Here is a 25,618-nt window from a genome sequence, read left to right on the forward strand (position 1 = left end):
GCATTAGTCCTGCAAGCCAAACTCAACACCTTGCTAAGCCAAAGATTGAAAAAGGCACCCTAAAGCTTAGGAAAACTGTTATGAGGAGTCGAGAACAGACTTCACCTGAAGGAAAATGGGTGTTGATACTGCGGTCAGCTTCCACACATTGCACTGAGCTCAGTGGGCTGCAGGCAGCTCCACAGCCGCCATGTCCACACCATGCAGCCCCAGCAGCCCTCAGCCCACAAAATGGCGGCCGCGCACACCCCTCAGGTTGTGCTTTTCTCCCTCAGCACAGCCAGAGAACTCCACCGCACCACACGTGAATGGATATGACTGCAATCTGGTGTATAATTAGTCAGTAGGAGACAAGGCTATAAGCAGCAGCCTGCACTCAGAAAATTGGCGCTCTCAAAAGGAGGCACCAAACCCCACAAGACGGGGACACGGCACTGAGAAACAGCAGCACCGCACCTCGAGCCCGCCCGCTTTGCAGAGACCTGCACGAGCCCGAGCTCGCTGCCGGATTGGCTCGCGTTTCTGTGCTGCGCGCTGATTGGTGAAGATAACCCCTCGCGCTCTTCTTCTTCCCTCCTATTGGCTCCTGCTTCCCGCCCAGCGTCTGACTCCCCGCCCGCCTCCTCTTCTCCCTCACACAACATGGCTACGCGCAGGGGTCGTTCGCGCTGCCGCTCCCAGGCGGACCGAGCCTCCCGCGGAACGCCCGAGCAGCCGAGCGGCGCGGGCGGCACCTCCCTGCTCGCCAGCGCCACCACCTGGCCACTGAAGCGCTACGGCCGCTTCCTGTCCCCGACGGACAGCGAGGACGGGGAGCGAAGCGGCCACTCCTGGAAGGTGATGGTGTGGCGCGTGCGCGGTGTCCGTGCCGCTGGTCCTGAGGGGGTCTGAGGGCAGCTGTGCATAAAACAGCGACAGCAGGGGGATTGCGAGCACCTGCTGAGAGCTCGAGGCACATCACCCAGTCCAACCCCTGCTAAAGCGGGTTCCCTGCAGTGTGTTACACAGGGCTCCAGGTGGGTTTCGGACACCTCCAGAGAAGGAGACCCACCTGCGTGGGCAGCCTGTGTCACCCACAAACCATTTTATGTTCATATGACACTTCCAGTCTGTGCGCGCTGCCCCTTGTCCTGCCGTTGCACACCACCACAGGAGCCTGGCCCCGTCCACTTGACTGCCACCCTTTAGGTGTTGCTAAGCACTGACCAGACCCCCCTCCAGCCTCCTCCAAGCTCAGCAGTCCCAGATCTCTCAGCCTTTTTCCTGACTGCTGGCACCAGATCCCGAAACCTTTCCTTGTGCACACGGAAGCGTCTTGTTCTGCGCTCAAAAGGCTGTGTCTTTGTCAATCTTTCTAAAGGTTTTTGAATCGAACGAGGAGTCTGGTCATCTTATCCTTACCATTGTTGTTTCTGGCCATTTCTTTATTTCCCAAGGAAGAACAGTGCTGGTAAGTTGTTCAGTTTCTTGTGTATAAAGAACATTTCTCCTTTGTTGTTAGCATTAATCCTGGCTTATTTTTCCTGTCTCAGTTTCATGTTCTCTCCCTGTGAAACTACCAATTTTATTGTATCCGTGGAAGAGTATTTACTCTTTTCATTTAGAGTAACACTAAAAGTATTATTTCATACAAAGGAACAGCATTTCTTCTGTGTTTTTACAAATCTAGTTTAAGACAACAGTGCTGCAGAGTTTGATAGATGCTATTACTTCTTTTTATCCAACGTAATTCTTCAGAATTATGCCCTTTAGAAATGGATAAAAATATAACTTCTTGGAAGATTTGCCATGTGATCTAGTGATCATGTGAGCTAGTTTCTTGCCAGTCACCTGTTAGTATTTTGGTGCTAATAATTTGGTTTATCATGTGGAATTCTTAAAGAATAAAAGCATAGAGGGGGGTCCCATGTAGATATTCCAGAATATCAGTTTAAAAATTCAAGATATCCTTTACTTTTGGGTGTGTTAAGTGTATCGAATAGGTGATGAGTGAGCTAACAGGGAGGTGTTTGGATGCCCTTTGTGCCAGACACGGTGTTTGGCTTACATAGTTAGGAAGGACACGTTGAATGTTTTTGGACAAGGTAAAAATGAAAGATGGAAGATATTTCAGCATATTTTGAGTGTTGAAGTTGTGTGGAGCCAGTAGCTGGACTCATTGTCTCTTATGGGTCCCTTCCAACTTGGGATATTCTGGGGTTCAATAAATAAGAAAAGGAGTTGGAATAATTGAATGTATAGATACTTAACACAGAAGCAATTAAATAAGAACTGCCAAATTCTGTGGGGAATGGGTCAGTGCAGAATGCCCCTCACCTGGAACTGGTATCATTCTCATACCCTGTATACTGACTAGCAGGTTTGTATTACTTTGTACCCTTGAAATAACCATAAAAAGCCTAGCTGAAAGACTGCTTTAGAAACTAATGAAAGAGGGGAAAAAAACACGGACAAGAGCTGTAGTGCTTTGAAGACTACACCTGGCATAGACAGTGTACAAAATTGGTAATGTATGCATTTGAAAACCTGACTGCACATTCCTTTGGGTGCACATCTCCTAGTACATGTAATTGAGATCAAGCTGTAGATATTCTGTGCATACAGAACTAAACTAGTGTGAATTGCATTGCTACAACTTGCCCTATGACTATTCACCTCCCTCTGCAAGAGCTCAGATTGGAGTAGTCCTCCCAAAATTTCCTCTTAAGCAAATACAACTTGCTGAAAAATCTAGCAGCTCTCCAGTCAGCTATTTCTGAACATAGGTGGGCATCTACAGCATTCTGTTGGGTTTTCTGTTCACGAGTGATTTAGTCCAGCACATCTGGCTGCTTGGACTTGTTCCTTAAACACATGCCTTTCCAGAAGGATGTCCCTTTCCTCAGTGCCATGCAAGACTGATGTGCTGTGATAAAATTCTTGTGCTTAGGATAATCCCAATCCACAGGTATCCTTTCAGGCTTTGAAGACCAGACTGTGGAATCTATTTAGTAAAGCAGTTACTGTCATCAACCAGAATGATGCGCAGGTATTGTGCTGAAACAGCACAGGCAGCAGTGCTGCTGGCCAGAAGCTGATAACAGCATTGATATCACAGTATGTGTGGCCATTACGGAATCTGAACAGTTTTGTTCAAGTAGCACACAGGGACACCAGAAATTCAGTGTCATTTCAGTATCGCTCAAGCTGGAACTGCAGAGGCCACTGGTGGCAAAGACCTTGTCGAGATGCCATGTAACAAGAAAACTGCCATGTCGTGCAGTCTCTGTTGTTGCTGTAGGAATAAGCAGACTGTAGAAGTGGTTAATCTCACTGGTGCTATCTCCCTGTAGTCTCCAGCTCCCAGTTGTAAGAAACCAGTCACAATATTATAAACAGGCTTTGCACGACTAAATACATAGATCTCCTTTGAATCTGTCACAGACCACGTCTTCTCACTGGGGGCCCATTATAATGGACATTTTGTCACATGGGATAATGGGAAATTCACAGGTTTTGCTCCACAGGGAACATATCAAGTTTGATAGAGTTCTGCAATTGTGGGAAGTACACAGCTCAGGTTTCTAAGATGTGTGTTCATTTCTACTTGCTCCCACGGGCTGCTGAGTGTTTCCTTTTCAAGGACAAGGTGTTCTGCAACACGTATACGCTGCCTTGCTTGCACTGAAATTCCCTCCGATGTAAATTACAGAATTATTTGAGTTGGAAGGCAGCAATAAAGGTCCAGTCCAGCCTCCTGCAATGCACAGGGACACTCACAGCACATCAGGTGCTCAGAGCCCCCCAGCCTGACCTCAGTGTCTGCAGGGGTAGGGCACCACCACCTCTCTGGGCAACCTGTGCCCTTAATGTAAAAAACAATAACTTTTTCTTATATCCAATCTAAATCTCTCTTCTTTTATTTTGAAACCATTTCCCCTAAAGAATAGTTCCTTGCTATGTAGTAACAACGTCCTTTAAAAACTGTTGATACCGAGTCTTCTGATCTTCTAATCCCTACTTTTCAGGCCTTTTGATGTTCTACAGGCTCCTAATTTTGAGGGAACTGGATAATGGTTATTGTAGCTTTATCACTGATCCTCTGCATAGGAATGCAGTGAGGCACGAGATCTGGGTGTAAGCCCTTCCAAACACTGTTGCTGAAAAGTAGGTTGTCCGTGATGTGAGGTGAGCAAGCATGGCAGTCACAGCAGTCCCACTTTCTGCAACACCCCGGAGACGACTGAAGGTGACCTTACTGACTTTGGGGTGGACCATGTTGGCTCTTTGCACTTTACAGGTATTAAGGAATGTTAGAAAAGATCTCCTTATACGAATGGTGTTCCTTGCGTAAACAGTTGTTCTGGCTTAATATGCACTAGAGATGTGACATTTAGTTCAAGAACCACTGGATGTTTTACACTGATTTGAATACAACAAGTGCTGTTCTCCAGTTTACCCTCTGCTTGGGCTGCTCTGAGGCCTTTGCTGTTGACAGATTAGCCACCTTTTTTAAGACTGTACAGCGTTTCTCAGAGGTGGATATGTTTGTCGTTGGACAGCATTAAGCAGTCACACAACATATGATTGTGGAAGTTGCCATCTGACACAAACAAGTGGTTCCTCAAGCACAGTGCTTCCTCTCAGCCACTACTTATTTCAAAGACGACCGGAGGAAGTTATTCTGGCAGTAGTTCTGTTGTCACACAGACCATTTCCTTCTCAGCTTGAATAACTCTTTTGTATTTTTGTAAAATCTTTGTGGCTGGATTTTCTTTCCCTGCAGTGGAAATCCAAGAATGAAAGGAATCCTTATCTAAATTCAAGAACTCATTACATGGTGAATGTTCCCAATTTATTTATTTATTCTAATTGCAGCAGTAAATGAAACCTTGCCCAACTCCAAGAGTTTTAACCTAAGTAATAGGTTAAAAAAGAATCATAGGATATCCTGAGTTGGAAGGGACCCTTGAGGATCATCGAGTCCAAGCCCTGGCTCCACACAGGGCCACCCAAAAATCAGACCACGTGTCTGAGACTTGTCCATGTGCTTCTCGTAGTGCAGCAGCTTGCTGCTGTGCCACTGCTCCTTCCAGAGCCCGACCTTCCTGTGGTGAAGAACCTTTTCCTGACAGCCAGCCTCACCCTCCCCCAGCGCAGCTGTGTGTGTTCCCTTAGGTTCTGTTGGTAGCACCCTCCTCTCCAACTCCCTTGTGAGGAAGCTGTAGTCCACAATGAGGTCACCCTTCAATCCAGTTCTTATCAAACGTTTATCACAAAGGTGATTAATTGAATGTTTTTAAATGGGCAGTACTGTAGTGTGATATATTCTCACCTCTTCTAGGGTGACATTGGAACATGCTAAGATTGGTGTGGTAATGGATTCATATTATTTTGTTTTGTACCTTCTGTTTTCTTTGGGAAAAGTCAGAGTACATCTGTTCTTCAGTGGTGTGCGTGTTTTATAAAAGCCAAAATGAACCTTTTTAGCTGCCAGCAAGTTCTCGGTTATGCTAGTAAGATTGTGGGTGGATCTTTTTAAAAGTCTAGAAAAAAATATAATCAGTTTCATACTGAAAAGTGTTAATTTCAGACTGTATTTCATAGAGAAATGCTCTTTTTTCATCCTTCTGCAGTAAATGTCAGTGTTCTTTGGACTCGGTGCTGATCAGGTCCATTTATGGAAAACCTTCAGTACATCTCCATTTGCACAAAACTGAGGTGAAAAACAGTTCAGAAATGGGAATGTGTATTTCATTAACGGCTGAATTAAGCTGATGCATTTGGGGAAGAACACTCAGGCATTCCTGATTTTATATCAACATATTTTCTCTTAAATGCTTGTCTTGCAGTGCTTACTGTTTTCTTAAAGCAGGAGTGTTGAGAAATCTTTTCTTAAAAAAAAGTAGCTATTTAGAGCCAGGTGACCCTATGATCTGTCCGTAAGGTTTATAAAACAGTTACAAAATGTTCACATCTAACAACTTTAATACATACAATAGCCTTACAGAATTATTTTAATGAGTCACAACATAGTGGAGTATTCTGTGAATTCTTTTTGTTAGTCTTTTCACTAATGAAATCTGAAATACTGTTTTCTTGCCAGAGAGAACCCTACAGTGTGGGCACTGAGTCTGAGCCATTTCAGAGCAGGCAGAGGAGTACAACCTCGTGCTGAGCTCACTGCTGTGTGCTGAGGTGCCGTTGTTTTGACATGATTTCAGTACCTGAAAACGCTCCAGAACTGCTGGTCAAAGCAAGTCCGTGCTGCTGGAAGAAGTGATTGTGTGCAAGTCCAGCGTTTCCATCGGTTGCCCAATGAAACCAAATTATTTACTTGAATGAGTAAACTTCCAAGGAATGGGAATGCTTTCAAGGCCGTTTTAAAGATTCTGTAATGACACATCCAGAAATGACTACCTGTGATCAACCAGATGGGATGAAGAGGAGGGTAAATGGAACTCTGGAGCCTGGAAGATACAAATCCATCATGTCTAATGTGTATCAAAGGGGGTCTTATTCGTGATTTTCAGTATTTCATTTGGAATTAAATTGCATAACATACTTACAGGACCTGTTTTTGCAGTGTTGCCTAACAGATGGTGTATCTTAGGGTAGGAAAATCTCATTCCTGCACACTGTAGGCAATGGAATTTTAACAGGAATACCTCCACAGCCTCTCCAGCAGTTTCTGGCTGTGCTCTGAGGACACATTGTGTTCGCTGTACGCTGCACAGTTGTATACTTTATTTCCTGTCCTTCCTTCAAATCACACATCATGAACATTTTACTTCAGTGTTTTATTGGATGCAATTAATTCCAGTGCTAGAATTCTTAGTACCCTACAAATGAAACAAATTGAAACTGTGACGAGGGCTTGTTCAATAGAATAAAATGAATCCAGAGCAATTGATTTGCGACCTGATCTTTGGGACTGTAAGTTGAGCATCCTTAGAGCCCTCCTGGTCTCCTCCTGACTCCCAGTAACTTAGCAGTTCCTAGGGTGCAGTAGATTCTAACCTCATGAATTAGGCAAGTGTCCAGCAGCCATTCTGATGTTCTTGGTGCTCTCTTTGGAGTGCCTGAAACTGAGTCCCAGACTTAAATTTTAGTTTGTTTCAGTGTGTCCTGTTGACATGTTCAGTTTGGATAAGCTGAATGTCTTTATACATTAGTTTCCCATATTTGATGTAATGACACGTTCCTGTTGTACAGTGGTGATTAGCAGCAATAATTAGGGGTCTGTAAGGGGTTCTGATCTGTACTATTCTTTTGCCCTTTATTCTACTAAACTGAACTACAGTAGTGATACATATCGATGAAATAATTAGAGTTTAAGATAAAGTATTGATTTAACAAAGTTTATATTTTGTATCAGGGCTTAAAGAAGAAATTTCTTAGTTTGACTTACTGATGGGATGCCTTCAGGAGCCTCAGCCAGCTCATCTCATGAGCACACTGTTCACCTCTCTGGCTCAGCTGTCATTGTTTACAATTGTAGCTTAAAAAACACATATTTTTTCAAGTTCTAACTTAAAAACATATCCAGGCTTGTCCTGAATTAGGGGTTTAGTTTTGTTGTTTGCTCCTTCAGGGGGCTGCAGTACGTGTGTGTCTGTGGGAGCTCTCTGTAGAAAGTGAATGGCTGGCAGTGGGAGCTCCTGCACCCAGCGCCTTGGCAAAGGACAGCTGTCACTGAGTCTCCGTGCACGGTCGTCTCAGGTGTGTGTCCTGGAGTTGGTATTTGCTTTGGCTTTCCTGCTCTGTAAAGAAAACCCTCTGATCAGTTCTCCAGAATCAAAGCTTAACACCAGCATTTAAAATCAGGCTTCTAAGAGACTGGGGATGAAGAAATTGCGTGCAGAGAGATAACAGCTTAACATCCTTTTATTCCTCCTTAGCTTGCAGTCTGTCTGCCGTGACTTTTTGGCCTTTTCTCCTTTCCAATTCCTGTTCTATATTCTGAAGATGTGGCTGAGCCAGCTGATGCTTACACCGAGATCTGTGTTACACACAGCCTGCAAAGCACATGGCTTCTGCTATGCATGGAGCTCCCCAGAGATGCTGTGGCAGTTATTTAGATTGCTGAGACAGATACAGAAGTAAGGAAGGCATCTTCAGATTCTGTGATGCTACTTCTGCATGTGTTAGTCTTAACATAATAATGAGAGTGTGAATTGAATTACTTTCAAAGATTAATTTTCACACCTGCTGGCTTTAGGATGAAATTCGAGTTTTATTTCATAGTCATTAATGAAAAAAAAATAATAAGCACTTTTCTGTGTTAGCTGTGTTCATGTGTTGCTTAGCACTCAGGGTTTTCTAGATGACAGAATAATGGAAGATTTGTAACAATAAGCAATACCTCGCACCACAGAACAAGGGCCTCATTATCCAGCAACTTTTTGAATGCTGAAATGTAAAACCAGAACAAAAGTCTTCCCCACTTAATGACAGGACTACGTGGGTGTCAATCTGGAATAGCATTATTGGCTTCTCTGCCTCTTGGGTGATGCGATCTTGTCCTGTTCCCAAAATACCTGGGAAATGTCCTGCTTTGTTTCCTGCTGTCATTTATTTTTTCTCAGGATCCTCCCTCGGAGGGACTTAGATTTTTGTCACAGATGCATGAAATTGTTTCCCTTGAATGCAGTGTTCGCACAAGCACGACCCTGGAGAACGGCACTGAGGAGCATGTGCACGACTGAAAACTAATCATCAAACTTAGAAAATTACTGCCACTTGTATCTTCAGACTGCAAACACTGAAGTCTTTTGTTCCTGCCCAATTTTATGTCGCCTTTCTGTCTGGGTTCCCAATTAATCTCCTACTGCCATCTGTCTTTGCTCGCGCCCAGTGCTGCTCAGCTGTGCTCCGCTCTGAATGCAAAGCAGGCACTGGTGCTGCCTTTGTTCTGTGTGTGCACAGCAGCCCGGGGATGGCATCATGGAGCTGCTGGTAGTATTTGTTTCTCTGTGCACTTGTCGAGAGCAGATTTAAAGCTGATCCGGTTACCAACGTCAGGGATTGAATGGTGGAGTCCAATCTGAGTAGTTCTGTGAAACTGAGTTTCTCCAAAACGTCCCCTCTCCTTTTGCACCAAATCAGCTCTGTTGTACTGCTCAGGTCACGCACCAAATTTTCCTATTTGCTTTCACTATTTTTAGTTTTTTTTCTGCTTAGCAATATACAGTCATCCAGATGCACAAGAGGAAAGGAAGCTCTTTCTGTTTTGTTCTTCGTTTAGTCAATTAAACTTGAAGAAAATTCAATTTCAGTTAATTAAGTTTGGGGTTTGGAGTTGAATAATTAGGTGCACAAAAAAAATGCTAAATGCTATTTATTTTTTCCAGCTTTCTTTACCTCAGAAACAGGGCATATAAACGAAAGACAACCTGGGAAACATCAGTGAAGTAACTGGTAGGAAAGTTAAACATCAGCTGCCTTTTATGATCTCTATGAAAATGGTGATTATTTTAAGGAGAAAACATTTGTTCTAGCTACGTCTTACAGAGAAAGGAGAAATGCTGTAAAAACAGGCTCACCATGAGAACAGCTAGGTGTAAACAAACGGGTCGCGTGCAGCTCGAGCAGAAAGCGGCTGAAATGGATGGAGGAAGCAGGAGGGGCCACGAGTTGAAGAAAGTGGCCTAGTGAGAGGGTGGTGTCAGAACTGCTTCTCCAGCAGCCCTGGCTGTGCGTAGGAAGCAGTCCTGCTCCAACTCACATTATTTCCTGGGTGGTTTGGTTGTCCAGGACTCAGCCCGGCTGCTTAACCAGAGCGCCCAGCTGTGAATGGACCCGTGTGTTCTGAGAAGTGAAACATACCCAACTTTTACAGCCCAAAATGAGGGAAATAAGTTCCTTGTGCTGCTGAGCAGTCCGTCACATTTGAAGAGATGGACAGTGAGTGGAACTGGTGTATAAAAATACCAAGTTATCCAGGCTGCTGCTTGTTTGCTTGGATTCCAGCTGGAGAAATGCCTGCCCTGCCCTCGGTTAAATGCACGCGGTGCCATTAGTCGGGGTTGCCTGCCCTCTGCTGCCTTCTCCAGCAACTTCACAGGCTTTGGGAGGAGAGTTGGAAGTTCTGCTCTGGCTGGCTCATTGTGCATCTCAAGGTCACCTTCATAACGTGCATACTAAATATACATGGAAATTAGAATGTGCCGTGACAGTTGTTACTGGAGCTACCAATTCCAATTTAATTCAGTGTGGTAAAAATTACTTATTGGCACTTGTTTGATAGATGCAAAAATGCCCATACTAAGACAACAATCATCTTCATTAGGGTTTAAATTACATCACATCATTTGAGCGTGCAGTTTGGAGTACTGTAAGTTTGCTGTGCAAGTAGTTTGTGCTCTGCTTTGTTTCAGGAGGGCTTCTCATTAATTGATTCCCAGAAGTGGCTAAGGATAGCAAGACGAGCAGACTGCCTGCTGCTCCATGCTCAGTCAAAGGTAGGGAGCTACAATGCAGTATTTCTAATTGCTATCAGTTCTGGCTGGATGATGTTTTTTAGTACTGGATAAATTAAACCAGAAACTTTAAGATCATGTAAACTGTGTATATAAATGAAAGGTGCTGTTATTTTTTATCTTTGCTCTTTTTTGTTGTTTTACTTTAGGTATGAAACAAATCTGGATTGAATCGAGTTTGTGTCTTGTATATCTGCTGCTCCTTGAGGCTTTCAGCCTACTCAGAGTTAGCTGCTAAGAGAGCTAGGCCAATATTTCTTTTGGATTCCATTTGCCAGCCTGAACATCAAAGCGTGAAGCAGCCGATGCTGGGAAAGCTGCTCTGCTAACAGTTAAAAAGATAAAGCAATCTTTGCACATGCAGAAACCTACTGCCTATCAGCCATGCTTCTCTGTGGCACAAGAATATACCCAAACAAGTGACTTAGCCTTTTTCTGGCTACAGATAGCAGTGCCAGTCTGGTCACTCGCACAGTTGGCATGGAAGCGATTGGAAGGGACCTGGATTACTCTGTCTTCTTCATGAAAAGGGGTTGCTCAGACTTAAGTTGATAACAAGTGTCACATCATTACTTGTGTATAAATCTCAGTTTTCCTGGTTGTAGAGCCTTTCCGGGAGCTCTTTCAGAAACCAAACCTGTCTCATAGTGAGAATACCTCATTCTTTCTCCCCTGACACATTCTGCTCTTCGTTGTTTCAGCCTAAACAGCTGCTTCCAATTTAACTCTCTTTACTTGATGAGGGAAATCACCTTTAGGTTAGAAAGGAAGTTTTGGAAAGAACCCCTCATTCAGAGGCTGCTAAAAACCACTATGAACTCTAGGAACCGTTCACAGAACCCTTAAGGCATGAAAACATCTCAAGTGCTCTAAGTTATTCTGCCATTCCCCCGACAGGAACTCTTGCAGGAGGCGTGCAGTGGGTTATTGCAATTGCACACAGCAATATCCAGGATAGATGAAAACTGTAAAAAGCCCTCTTCTCTTTGGATCTTTTACCTGGTATCTTCTCTGACAGATGCACAGCTATTTTTTTCATAGGAAATTACAAACCAAACAGTATTGTTTGCAGAGAGGGATGCCTCGCTAACTTCAAGCTAAATGCAGGTGTGAGGAATGACAACTCTGTGCAAATATAAGGACTCTCCCTGTTTCAGAGCCCAGACAAGCGGTGGCACTAGGAAATGCAAAAATAGGTATCTTCAGCTGTTTTAAATTCATGGGTTATGTTTGCCTGTACCCAAAACACCTTTGCTGTCTGATTTTTGTCAGAATATTGTTATGAAATGTAGAGCATCACAGAAAACTATTGAGCTGTTGCAGAGTAATTAGCTCTGATGAATCAGAAGATGGTCAATTTCCTTCACAGCTAACAGAATCACCTCCTCGGTCAGCATTAAGGGACTCCGCTGCATCTCTCAAGAAACAAAGCCAACAACACTGTGATTGTGAGGCTTCAACAAAGCTCCAAGGGAAAGCCTTCAGGAAACGAGGAATATTAACACTGTCTTAAATGAATGCACTGCGTCTGAATGTTTACTTACCATAAGCTCTCATGACTTAATGAGTGGACTAAATGGTATTGCAGTGGTCCTGTTGTGCAGTTTCTCACTTCTGTATCCTAAATTAGAGCTGAAACAAACCCATGAATGCTGTCAGTGTATGTAAGTTCTGTGCTATTGTTCAAAAACATATTAAAAAAACAAGTAACAGAAATACAGGAGGGCAGCCACACTGTGCAGAGGGTTGTCTCAGCCTTGGAAAACCTAACTGAGGACAAAAAATGTACAAGAGGAAGCAGAAGGCACTTAAACAATGAAAGCAAACTGTGTTTTTGAACAGCACCTCCTATATTTGAGGGCACGTGGGCACGGGGCATGTGCAGCTAAGTATTGCATTATTATTTCTGTCTCACCTTGTGCTCCTCTATTTCAGTCCAATTTCATTTTAGTGCTTTCCATCATGTTCTTTACATGCTTTCTTTGCTGCACGTTACAGCTTTGCAGTTGCAGAGTATTCCATCTCAAAAAAAAACCTGCAGAGGGTAATTGCTGGGATTATGCCCTTCAGAAGAAACAACATTAACACATTGGCTTTTCAAAGTCATTAATACTGTGTTTTCAGTGAAACCTGCATGCTTCTTACAAAACACTTTTCTAGTAGGGCTCTCACCTGGCCAACTGCATTTCTAATCTCTACTTTGAGAAACTTAACATACGTACGTTCAAGATACACAGAAAGAAATTACCTTTCATGGATCAGCACTGAAGCTCAGATATACTGCTGGGAACCTCATTCTGTGGGATACATACATGTGCACATACATATGTAATTATGAAACCATATCCATCAGATGCACGCTGCATCTTTCCATGAAGGGGAAAAAAAATGTAAAGTTCACAGTCTTCTGTTTATAACCAGGGGGCTGTAGAGGCAACAGACAAAGGCCTTCTTTAAAGTCTCCAAAAATAATTCAAATTAAGATGCAAGTTGCCAGTTTCTCATGCCAGGAAGGTCAGTTCTCATTAACATATGTCCACAGGTCAGTTCTCAGTTACGTTTTCTTGACTCAGGTGACTCCTTCATTAATGAAATGTAACTTGAAACCTGAAGAAATCTGAAGGCTCGCATAAGCTGTCATAAGTCCAGAGAAAGCCTACTCTTTTCCTGCTACCTTAACTATATTTCAGACTAAGTCCTAGAGATACAACCTGCAAACAAGAGCGTTCAGTATCTGTCAGCCTTACATCAGCTGAAAGCGATCAGGACTGTTACTGCGCCTGACAGGCTCTTCATGTACTTAAAAAAATACTATCGTTCAGCATGACAACTTACACTGGGGATCAGTTTTGCTCAGCTGCTCTGTTTTTACTACTTGATGTAATTCTCCACTTTACTAAACAGGAAGATTGTGCATCTGTGTACGTCTGCCATTTTGTGCAAAGGACAGCTGCACTCTGAATGTCAGTCAGCATCACTGCTACAGCAGCAGGCTAAGGCTGTTCCTCAGCACCAGAGTTCACAAGGACTGATTTCAGGGCGAGCTTACAGAGTAACTTTCCATTTGTGCAGTACTTCTGCCGAAGCATTTCAGCGTCTTTCACTCCTTATCTGCATTAATTTGGTTCAAAGAACAGCACTCAGCTGTAACGCTACACTGAATTGTTCATTTAGCTGTGCAGGGGCTTGCTGGGTGGGTAAGGCTGGGTCTGAGACAGATAGAGACATAAATCCTAAACGATACTGTTCCCAGAACTCCTAGCTTAGATACCAGATGTGCTTGCTTTAGAGTCATCTCATTTTCTGTTACCAGTAACTGGTCAGTGCTGGTTCACCCTTACAGGATACGATTTCCAGCAGTAAGAACTTAAATCTCGCTGCAGTCACAGTACAAACTGGCACAGACCATTAATTAGTTGACAGGTGACCCTGTTTGCTTGCCATTTTCTCTTATTTATTTTTGCTGGATTTCAGTCTGGGGATTATATTCTCATTCAGCTGCTGAGATAATAAAAATACAGCAGGGAAAACTTGGTTCTTTGTCTTTAAGATGGAGCAGCGATCCAAGAATTAATCAGCTTCTATCTAACTATATCTAATAGGGGTTTAATTAAATCAAAACATGTTGAGTGGATGGATGAGCAGTTAAATTAATTTCTCCCTGATTTTTCAGCAGAACGAATGCCGCATGTTTCGAGTTCAGTTTGGTGGAGATTCAGAAGAGCAGATGCTGGAACACTGCTGCAGCTGCGTTCAGAAACTCACAGAGTATGTGCCGGTTCACGAAGCTTATGAACTAAGCCAGAACCTCTGTTACACTCGCAGCCAAGTGGAGGATACTGAACAAAGTACATCAGTACAACGTGCAGTAAGTAGAGCCATTCTGGGAGGCAGCGACAGAAGCTGGCTATCGTATTCCTGCTTTCTTAACCTTCCTGAAAAAGGTTAACAAAACAATGCTTAAAAATTGCTTCTAGCTCCTCAAGTTGGGAATCACCTTGCAGCTTTTCAGCTGAATTGTACTGCTTATGAGAAATTTAAGTAACCATGACTGAAGTTCTCTTTTTTGTGTTTACCCACTCCTTCTTTGCAGTTTTATTAACTGTAAATATGGTCATCGTATCCATTTTAGCTAACCTGACACACTTAGAAGTGATTTCAGGGTAGAAAAAGAATGTTTGCCCTCCCCACGGCAAAGAATTAAGGCGACTGAAAGAGGCTGCTGGGGATGACTAATTCTTAAATATACACTCCTGGGTATTCAGAGGATCTCATTCACCAGCTCTGAAAAGCAATGCTGTAGCTACCTCAGTCACTAAACCTCTCGGGTGTGTGATAATATATCAAGAACAGCAATGGGAACAACAAAGTTTTCAGCTACATCATTTCAAGAAATCCTGTATTGCTGGATAGTGGAATTTGATAGAGAAAATGGGAGGTGTTGAATATATTGCTGATTTGTCTATGCTTTGGATTTTAACTCATCAGGAAATGAGTGAAATAACAGAAGTTAAATGAAATATTCAGTGGCAGAACAGTTGGACACCAGCAGTCATGCTAACAGCATCACTCCAGAAGTGACTGAAAACCTCACTCCAAAACTGAACTGCCACCCTGAGCCATCTTTTCAGCGATGTAACCCATGGGAGGTTAAAGAGCATGCTCCTGGGGAGTGTTCACTATTTCTTTAAAGTTACTTCCAGCAAGTAGTTTAAGCTACCTTGGTTTAGCTATGACAGTTTAACTGCAGGTCCATTATTCCCTGTCTTTCATTTTTAAAGAATTTAACAGATGCGCTTTCAGGTTCCATAAAAGAGATGCCTTTTTACTGCTCGAGGTAGCTGAGCACACTCTTCCTTTCATCTCTCCAAACGGAACCACTTCCCTTCCTGCACATGCTCACACTCTTCTTGGTAACAAGCAATTACCTGCATTTGATGTTTTCTAGCCAGATGAGCCTCTGCCAGATTCCTGCACAAACTTTGGAGAAAGAAGATCTACAGTGCAGCTAGCACAGGTAAAAAGGAAAAAAAAAAAATTTAGGATCCCGTAAGTGAAACTCAGGTGCAGAGAAAGCTGTCTTGTGCTGTAAACATCTGCTAAGTGTCTTTGTTACACATCAGGATGCTAGCAGGGCTACTACCTATACCAACAAAACTAAGAATTGCCATTCTTCAGTCCCTGAGTAAGGTGGGTGCACTATCCCTGCTCTGAGCACAGCTTTCTGCTAGCGAGGCTTTCATTTGCCACATGCTGTAATCCATCTCTCCCTTGAGTTACTGGCAAATTCCCTTCCACCAAGGCTCCGATACGGTTTTACACACCATCTACTACTTGCCCTCACACACTTGTTATTCAGCTTAACGCAGCTGTGCTGTGAGCTGGGATTTCCCACAAATTACAAAGCTTGTTCAGGGCTTCTTCCCCCAGTTCAGCTTTGGAGACATAACCCATCCTGCTGCTGCTCCAGAACACACTGGAGCTGCATTTCTCCATTCCTGCCACCTCCAGAAAGTAGCAGGAGCTTTGGTCTCAGGTATACTCCCCAGCACTGTTATTTTTTTTAAAAAAACATTTTTAAAGACAACAACATGAGCTGCCAGGATAACATCAAGGCTTCAGTGTGAACCACTATCGTTACTAAAAATAGGAGGTTCTTTTTCAGTACACGCAGATACAGCTGTACTCCATATGTCAGTATGCACAGTCTGCCTGCCCTTGCACTGTTCCATGTTCAAGAAGCGGAAGCTGGAGGAGCTAACAGCAGTCCTGAGCTGCCTGAAGGAGGTGGCGTGCTTCAGCCCCAGTGTTGTGTCAGAGCTTCTAAAGAGGCCACACTGGGCATCTGAAGCATGTTAATCCAAAGGCAGATCCCCTCCACAACACGGTGACCACTCACCTTCACCTTCAGCTGCCTCTCTGCGTGCCTCACAGCAGTGCACACCCTCTGCACAGGATCCTTTTCTCTCGCACAGAATGCAGTCACTGCATCACGTTACCCAGGAAACTGACATTTCTGAGGTAACTCCTGCACAGGCAGCTCTGCTGGAATTGAAGTTAGATAGGAGAGAGGCGTTCCATGCATAAGTCATACGGGACTGAAAGTATTCAAACCATGTAATAACAAGGCAGATGCATCTTTATTAAATGCCGAAGGAAAAACTTGACGTAGCTGCATCATTACAAAACCCACGTGGCGCTACCTTGTATGTACGAGATCAGTGCAACAGCGCTGTCCTTCCTTTGCAGTCTGTGCTGAATCAGAAGTTTGAGCTGCCCCTGGTGTACCGGCATTCAGCATGGAGCGCGCAAGAGCTGGGACCCTTCATCCGCTTATGCCTGATGGACCAACACTTCCCAGCGTTTGTGGAGGACGTGGAGAAGGAACTGAAAAAACTGACGGAAGGCTGAGCCACGTGTAACGCCTTACCGCTGGAACGCCCGCTCCGAGGTACACAGCTTCAATGCCATTAAATATTTGGAAGTCTCACACATTTTTGTCAGTGTTTTATTTTTAAAAACAGGTGAATCCACTTTTTTTTTTTTATACATCATTGCACTTCAACAAATACACAGAACACAAGTTCATGCATCTACAGTTACGCACATCATGAGAACCCTGTTAGGTCTATTTCTACAATCTTTAAATCATGAGAAATTACAGTGTCAAACTAAAGATAACTAGTTGCATAGAATATCACCATGCTGTAACGTTTCATTTAAACAAAAAAAAATTATAAAAGTTTGCCTGAATTGAATGTACAAGAATATGTTGAACACATCAGTGCAAAAGGATTTGAGAATTTACATGAGTTAACAAAAAAAAAAAAATCACTTAAAAAGCAATCATATATATATATTTATAAACTGAAGTTCTGTTTTTGTTTCAACTGCATTTCACCACCACCCTGCTGAACTGCTCCGGCTTCTGAAGTCTGACCGCAGGACACCCAAGTCTCTATAGGTTAAGCCCTTAAGATATATTTCAACTTAGAATTCCTTCTCTATGCACCAGAACAGCATCACCCTCTCATCTACCAGACGTACAGTAAGGAATGAACATCAGCAGCTTCAAAATGAAACACGATTACTGGATTTTGGTTTATCTCCTCCCCCCAAATATAAATATATACTGTATATATTTGTAAGTCTCGCCGTACTTTACAAAAAGTATCACTAGATGGCAGCAGTGCGTTTTTGAGCTTTGCCAATTTAACAGCTACGGTAAGTAAAAAATGGCGCATGCGTGATCCGACTTACTACTTCTAATGTTTAAATATAGTAAGGAGAAAAAAAAGAGCAACATTCACAGCACATCAAGCCCAAAATAGTTTACACCTTCTACACTGAAGCAGTATTAAAGTTTATCTGACTAGGTCATCCTTGCAGGAGAGGCTAAATAAGGCATGCTTTAGACAGTCATATTGTTGCTCACTTGAAAAGGAAGGAAGAAAAAAAAAAAAAAAAAGGAAAAAATACAGACAGAACTGGAGTTCTAGAACCAAGAGTTCCAACCCTTAAATTTAGCAGGTCATATTGCCATCAGTCTCTCAGAAACTTAAAGCTCTAAAAAAGAAATGAGAAAAGGTGCTAGTCAATGCCTGACAGCATTTCCAACATCGCATGCCACAACAGTACGTCAACAAAGCGCTTAACATCCAACGCGGTCTTAAACGGAGATAGAGGCTTTCCGACCAAGGTTAGCTTCCAGACTTTAAGAAGGAATTAGGGGAGTTCTTTCTATTAGCGATGGTAGCGATTACGTAGAGCTAGGGAGCTAGGAATCATTAAACTGCCTACATATCCCATGAGAAAAATCTTCGATACCCCCAGTGCTCTGAAGCGTGCCAGGAAGGCACACACCATCCTCTGAGCAGTGGTAACTTTAGCACATGGAATAAGTTTACACATCCAAACCATGACAGAAAAAGGAGGACTTTTAGTCTGCGCGTTTCTGAGATGTGTGCAAGTCATACTTACATGATAAGCATTTTTAATTTGTGTTTCTCTGGCGTAAGTTTTTATCTTTATGATTGTTTGTAGAATTGGTTTTCCTGGGGAAAGAAAGCACAAAAGAATAAAGATTGACCAACACCAACCAAAACGTAGGAAAGTTTGTACATATTCAGTTAAGCAGCATTTCATTCTTCCTTCACCCCAACTCCTTCAAATGATATTTGCTTTATTAACTAAGGACCTGACAGACTGCAGTTCCCTTTACTCTGCTGCACCTGACAACAAACCCAGCAGCCACCATTCCCAAGCACCAGCAATCCAAGTCCAACTTGTACGGCTTTTTTGTGCCTCTTTCCCCGGCAGTTTTTCATCCCTTGGTCAAAACATAGGCCAGAGATCAACATAGAGGCTTCAAAGAATGCTTTTCATATTTTATAATATTGCTTTTACTCAGCAATACAATACAGAGCACAGTGATCCATATCAGAGCTCCAGCATCGCATAGAGCATCTCTTAAAACACTGCAAACTGCCATAACCTGCAGAATAACCCCAGAAATGCTTTTTCCCTTAAAGCACACTTACATTGGCCCAGCTGGTTCATCATCTGCAGCAAGAGTTGAGGTGCAATCCAGGGGAAGACAAAGGAGGGAAAAAAGAGAGAGTCAGTGTTTGTACCGCACGCCAGCTAAACTGCAAACAGCAAACCAATCTAACTACAGCATTAAAGGCCATTCCGCTCGGTGGTGCAAAGATTCATGGAGTTATTTTCAGGATTCGAGTTTTAATGGCTGGTATGTCGCTTCAATGGTTTTAGTTAACACTTTGAATGCTGGTCATGAAGAACTGCAACTGTAGCGGACAGATTGTTGCAACATGGTCAGACTCATCTTGTCCCCAAGTTCCAGTGGTTCAATCTTATAAAAATAGATGAGAAGACAAACCAACATTTCAGTTGTAAAATCCTGCTGTTTGTTTTCTGGGATTCATTTTTTAAGCCACCTTTCAACTGCAGGCGGTTCGTTATCAGCATATACACAACAGGGTATATATGCCATATGCTCATCTTCCACCATGGATGACACAGCCTTTTCCCACTTTTCTCATAATCTAATTGGAGCAGACCAGGTTAGGGGGAGATTGAAGGTTTGTGACTCGATTCAAGTATCCAAATGCAGCCCTCAGAAAGCAGTCTGAAGAGTGCAGCTCTCACCACCAGGACAAACCCCGGTGCTGCGACACCTCCAGACACAGGCTTCAGCTAGAGGAAACTGACAGCATTGTTCTGCCTGAGTCTCCTGGTCAGAGGCCAAAGGAAAACACTCTCTTTTAAGAATTGGACAAACAAACGTCTGCCAATGTTAGGCATTAGCTCTTTCGTGGCCAATTAAATATTTTTCAAATTAAAAGAGACCTTATTTTTCCCCCAGTCTGCAGTACAGAAGACAGAAGTGCATTTAACAGCAATACTAAGTAAATCCAGAAAGTCAGAGTAACGCTCCTGTAGAAGTATGTTTTGGGGCACCAATTCACCACCTGCTGTTTTAGCATCCCACAGTCACCTCCTGCTGGGGGGGATTTTTCACTGAAGCCTTTAGAAACTCTCAGCAGGATTCCACAAGGGGCTTGGTGCACATGAAGCAGTTATGGAAGTTACAGTCTGAACAGTGTGGGCATCCGCATGAGCACACGCCAGGAGTAATGTCTGTCAAGTGGGACATTACTCCACCTGTACCTTCAAGGCAACGGATAGGCAAAGCCACTGCTAGCACAGACAGTGACCAGAACGAAAAAATATTTCAACAAAAATAAGGAACTAACCACAAACCAAGAGCTTAACAGCCAAAAAGAACATACTAGCGACACACCAGTGTCCACAGAGGTCCATTACCAGCAACAGTACACTATCGGACAAGATACAGAGAGAACTAGGACTAGTAAGGACAACCAGACATCAATGTGCTGTTGTATATACAGTGGAGATATACAGAGACACATCAGGTACTGGAACACAAAGCACAGCAGAGTGAATCTAGAGGCTCCTTCCACCAACATCTTTTGATTCACAAAAGATTTCCAGCTGGTGCGGGGAGCCTGGCACGGCAGTGAGCCCCTTGCCCCCAGCCCATGCTGGAGCGCTACCGCTGCCTGCCGGCCTTCAGACCCTCAGCTCAGCTTTCTACAAGCCTAAGTGACATCTTTGAGAGTTTGTCTCACTGAACTTCAGTGACAGCAAGCTGCAATGTTAGGATACAAGTCTTCTCTCGCTATAGAATAACCATTTGATCTTCTTGATGAGGATATTTAGACATGTATTTCAGATGGCGTGTTCAAAAAATACTAATTCACATCTATAAAGGCTGCCAGCAAAGTGTTTCCCTGATAAAGACCCAACAAAACGCCTATCAGGATACTTATGGTTATGTATAAGGCCACCACGTGCCCCATTCCCTTCCATCACCTACTCGTGACCGAGGAAAACTTATTTATGTGTTAGTTACTACCCCGGTCATCCATATCACTGCTGAAAAAGCATCCCTAGTACAGTACAGACAGAGATCGAAACCTGAGCGAAATCAGGGGGCAACAGAACGACAGGAAGAATAAGTACAAAATCAGGTTAAATAAAATAGATTAAGAACAGCAAACTGAAATCCAAATTAGTTGTGAATGTGAATGAAGTTGTAAGAAAGTGTTAACATTATGACTTGTGCATTGTATAGACTGAAGCGGAGATTAAACAAACTCCAAAGCATGCAGATCTCTCACTTACCACCATTTTTTAAGGGTATGATGCAATTGAAGGGGGAAAAAAAAAAAAGAAGTCATAGTAACCGACAAATATCAATATAACTCAAAACCTTTATGCCAGAAGAGCTGCCCTAGAACCCGAAGTCTCTAACCCAGTAGCATTTAAAACGCTTGGCCATGGAAACACGCCTCCAGCGTGCTGCTTCATTCCATCCTGCAGCTGCAGGGCTCCGAAATGCTGCCAGGTGAAGCGCTCATTTCACAGCTGACCAAATGAAGCCCCCTTCATTCATCAGGAATTGGCTTTTTAGTTGGGGAGGGGATCTGCGGAGTCCAACAGATCACTGTTTACATAATAAAGCTTAAGGTAGGTATAGCGATTATCTGCTTAGCGTTGCCCCGAAATAGCAGATTTCTGAACTGGAAGAATTGCTGCTATCTTTAGCGCATCGTATTCGGAGCGTATCCAACCTTTCCAGGCAAGATTTCTGGACGTTACAGCTCTACAATGATCTACAAACAGATTAGCTGTAGCCCCCTCTCGCATTAACTGCCTGGAACACAACCCCCAGGCTGAGAAGGGGCCGTACGTCGTGCAGGGCTGCCCTTTGCAAGACTTCTCACTCTGGCACAAGACCAGGACCCACATTGCCAAACATGAGCTGCAGCATTACTGAAGCAAAGAGCCATGGTCAATTCCTGCTTGAGCATGGGTAAGGAGGAACCAGCATCCGCCGTATGACTCCTTACAGTACGACATCTACAGCTTGCAAAGCAATTTGCCAGAACTACTACAGAGGTTGCTAGGGAAGTTTCATATTTAAACCAGCTAAAGATTTTGTTTTCTGGGAAGAAGAAATTGGGCCGTACTTTGGCAAGTTTTTAAGGAGAACGTTTGTAAGAATTTAAATGGGTTTGTCCACATTAAAAGAAAGCCCTGCGTATCAGGTTTGGATTAACAAGCTTCTCTTTTGCTTCATTAATTACAGGAGTGTTGGAGGGAGGGGAGAGATGTGGCCAACAGAGGCACCCATCTTGTTCCACAGAACAGCCAGTAAAGGTATAGCAGTTACTCCGAGATGGAATGAAGCAGAAGGCCAAGGTTACTCACATCAACCTCGAGGAATTCTGCTCCTATAGTGGCGGCTAACAAATCAGTACCAAGGCCTGTGGAAGCCACGGTCTCTGATTACTGCTACGATGCAATAGTGCTTGCTTTTAGGTATGGTTTATAGCTACAGCCTCACAGTGTGCCTGATCATTTTCTCCCTTGGTGAACTTTAAGCGTGGGAGAGAAAGGTGCGGATAACAGGCAAAAACAAAAATTAACTTGTTACAAGGTAAACTGTGTCAGTTAAAACATTTTGTTCTTTCAATTACTTACAGTAATAGCAGGAACAGGGAAAGTCAAGAAAAAAAAAATGAGTATTAGAAAGAATGTGGGGATGTGAATGGAACTTCCGCACAGCCAGAGCAGAAATGTATTTATGGAAAATCTTTGCATCAAGCTGGCAAATGTGAAGGGAGGAATGGAAAAGCATGTATTGTAACCCAGGTGCCTTATGGCTTTGGACTAAGGAGTATGCAGAGTATGGATTTTCAAGTAAAAACTGTTTACATTCCTGCAGGGGAATGTAGCCAAGGAGTTTTTACTTTCTACTTACCCCAGAACACACCCTTTAAAACAGCATCTTCGCTAATTATAGGCTAATTTGGTCCAACCACAACAAGAAAAAGCGCTTTCTTTAGGCAAGTTTGATGCACTACAGCGAGGTCGCACTGGCTGATCACTACATCTATCAAAAATAAGCAGCTTATGCTATACCAGAGGAAGAAAAAGCTATTTACTCCCTTTGGTTGCCAAAGGAAGTCCAAGCAACTTGCAAGCTGAGCAAAATGCATCAGCAGTCCCCTGCTCAAACGGTCCCCTCTGTGCGTGGTCCCCATCTGCATGCAGTGAACGCCAGCACCTCTGGCCTCAGCATGCCACGGTCATGCAGCTCTCAGCACCAAAAGCCCCTGGAAGCTGCATGTCACCCACCCACCCCGACGGTACCAAACCTAGCTGCTCTCCAGAAATGGCACGTGGTCTGCAGGTCAAAACCCTCATTCTGAAGTGAGGCAGAAATTGAAGCGCAATCTCCCATCCGTTCCTCCTTGCAGCACATAATTTGAATGCCAGATGCTGACTGCAGCCACCCTTCACCCACAAAGACAGAAAAGCCCCCACTCTGCAGGCACACAGGCACAGAGCTGCACTGGGCACCCACTACTGCCATCTCTGCACTGCACAGATGTCATGGGTGCAGAACTTCTTTTCCTGCTACGCAGCAGCATCCAAAGAAATAGACATCTGAATTATGTGAAGGAGGAAGTATCAGCAAAAGAGCTATCAAGCAGCCCTGTTCTATGGCATGAAAAGCAATTAAACCAAACACAAAAAGCAAGGTTCATGCAAAAACTGCAGTCAGGAAATGCCAAAGTTAAAGGACTGTCCTTGCTCCTGGGGCATGGCAGTGCTTATGATGGAGGCCACAGCTCCTGCACGGCTCTGAAACCTGAGCAGCCTCACCCTGCAGCTGTGCTGTAAGCTGAGAAGTGCCCCAGGTGTCACCAGGTGCCCAGCACCGTACCACCTGAGGGAGGTGGCGATGCTGCGTGGCCACAGGTAACTTTCAAGTCTGTGGAACACAGTGATGAGGGAATTAATTCCATTGATTCTATTTGGGCTGGGCAGGTAGAGTTCCCAAGAGCTCTGGAAAGCACCCCAGGCACCTTCTGGGACAGAGAGAAGGTTATTCTCCAAGCAGCCACACCCCCCACCAAGAACTAGGCACTTCTGCTCGGCATCAGTTATCCAAAGTCCCTTGGGCACATCATCCAGATTTGCTTTAGTTTTCCCTTATTCAGAGGAATGTGCTGCTTTTCATCACTGCTTTTCTCCAAAACTATAACTTCTTAAGATGTTCTTAGAACGCCATTTATAAGTGACCACTGCAGAAGGAAGAGAGGGGCCGAATCAAAGGATTCTCAGTGAAAAGCCCAGCCGGACACAGGAGACATTTCCTTTCTAGAGAGACTTAACATTTGGAATCTGAGAGAAAGGAAAAGAGATGACAGCAGCTGCCAAATTATGTTTATGCTACGTAACGTGACGTTCAGACAAGCATCTAATTCATATTGTTGGGCACCCCATCAGCTGCTCCTTGGCAGTACTGCCACTGCTCACTGCAGCATGCAGAGGCAGGCACACTGGTTTGGAAACGCCGAGTTCCAATTCCAGACAGCACCACTGCATTCAAACATTAACTTTGGCATTTCGTAACAATGTTCTTAAAGTAAGTGACATGAGTGTTTTACTTAGGTTATTCCTCAAGTGTGGAAATCAGCTGACTATCAATGATTTCTCACACAGGCAGTCATAAAATGCCCTGGCTTCTAGGGTGTTTCCCACCACAGTATCACAGAATGCTTCAAACACATTGAAGTGCAAGAGTGTCCAACCAAATACAGGACTTAAGATAGTTTTTTAGTTGAGGTTTTATGCCGATTTTCTCTCTCCATCCAAGCAAACCTAACACATGGACTGTGATATTCAGCACTGAATTTTGTCCTCCAAGACAGTGGGCAGAGAAAACAGATGGGCACCCCAGAGCATCATTGCTCTCCAGGACTCCAGCTGAGCTGCCTTTCAAATAACAGCCAACTGAGCAAGCAAAGTCAGTGACCTCAGTTACCTGGCCCATCATCTGGGACACCTCCATCAGAGATGATGAGCCCGGAGTTCTTCAGGTGTCCAGAGAGCAGTCAGACCAGCCAGGAAAACTTTAGCACAGAACTGAGCCCGTAACGAACCCCAGTGCATGCTTCACCTCTTAGTGAGGCTTAATTGCCCTAACACGCTCATTGCGTTGCAATCTGGTCGAGTCAAAGCCAATTTCTACTGGATTAAGGCCAGTTTATGCTGCTTACAGTAAGGATTTCCATATTAATTCACAATCACTGATGCTTTGTTTCAGTCCTAGTGAAACTTCTCCAAGTGTCAGTTTGTGAAACTCAGGGAACTACCAACAGCCACCAAAAAATGAGGCAGGATTCTCCCCAGCCATCCTGACACAAAAGTCAGGACAAAATGGCAGAGCAAGAGAAGCACAAGAGGACATTTAAGTGCTTCTCTGAAATACATGTCAAGTTTTCTGGGCTGGTTGAGAGCCTCTTTAAGGACAGACTGCTGGCCATAGAAACCCCCTCAGCAACCACAAAGCTGTTAGTAGCAGAGGTACATGCACTACACGGTTTAAATGTTGCTGGCTACACACCTGGGAACAGTCTCAATGCATGCTCTGTAAGAAGTATCAGTAGATGCCACCAAGGTGGTTAAGATAAAAGCTACTTTCCTCTAGGTATGCACTATGTGAGAATTTTTTTTTTTTTTTTTTTAAATCAGCTATG

General features: G+C 43.7%; 2 protein-coding genes across 3 annotated transcripts in view; one reads left to right on the top strand and one right to left on the bottom strand.

Moving 5' to 3' along the window:
- Window positions 1-593: 593 nt before the first annotated feature.
- REC114 (REC114 meiotic recombination protein) lies at window positions 594-16,871 on the top strand. The gene is made up of 6 exons (XM_031555203.1): window positions 594-837; window positions 1,361-1,450; window positions 10,359-10,442; window positions 14,134-14,328; window positions 15,409-15,510; window positions 16,710-16,871. The coding sequence occupies exons 1-6, from the start codon at window positions 643-645 to the stop codon at window positions 16,869-16,871; spliced, it is 828 nt and encodes a 275-aa protein (XP_031411063.1). The 5' UTR covers window positions 594-642.
- The window catches only part of NPTN (neuroplastin), a 46,883-nt gene continuing 37,843 nt past the window's right edge, over window positions 16,579-25,618 (bottom strand). Inside the window, exons 6-8 of one of the 2 annotated variants that reach the window (XM_010717167.3) lie at window positions 19,001-19,022; window positions 18,441-18,514; window positions 16,579-17,894 (exon numbers count right to left, since the gene is read on the bottom strand). In XM_010717167.3, coding sequence (XP_010715469.1) covers window positions 18,454-18,514; window positions 19,001-19,022 — 83 coding nt within the window. In that variant the 3' untranslated portion in view covers window positions 16,579-17,894; window positions 18,441-18,453. Of the gene's footprint in view, window positions 18,027-18,440; window positions 18,515-19,000; window positions 19,023-25,618 lie in introns of both variants that reach the window. The other variant, XM_010717166.3, reaches the window with a different exon arrangement.

This window comes from Meleagris gallopavo, chromosome 12 (genome assembly GCF_000146605.3).
Source record: "Meleagris gallopavo isolate NT-WF06-2002-E0010 breed Aviagen turkey brand Nicholas breeding stock chromosome 12, Turkey_5.1, whole genome shotgun sequence".
NCBI lineage: Eukaryota > Metazoa > Chordata > Aves > Galliformes > Phasianidae > Meleagris > Meleagris gallopavo.

What these genes read in the sequence shown, in the direction of transcription:
- REC114 (XM_031555203.1), top strand. Translation starts at nt 643, where the DNA reads ATGGCTACGCGCAGGGGTCGTTCGCGCTGCCGCTCCCAGGCGGACCGA. An exon ending in CCCAAGGAAGAACAGTGCTG is followed by an intron (nt 1,451 to 10,358) that starts GTAAGTTGTTCA and finishes GCTTTGTTTCAG; the next exon opens with GAGGGCTTCTCATTAATTGA. An exon ending in TGCTCCATGCTCAGTCAAAG is followed by an intron (nt 10,443 to 14,133) that starts GTAGGGAGCTAC and finishes CTGATTTTTCAG; the next exon opens with CAGAACGAATGCCGCATGTT.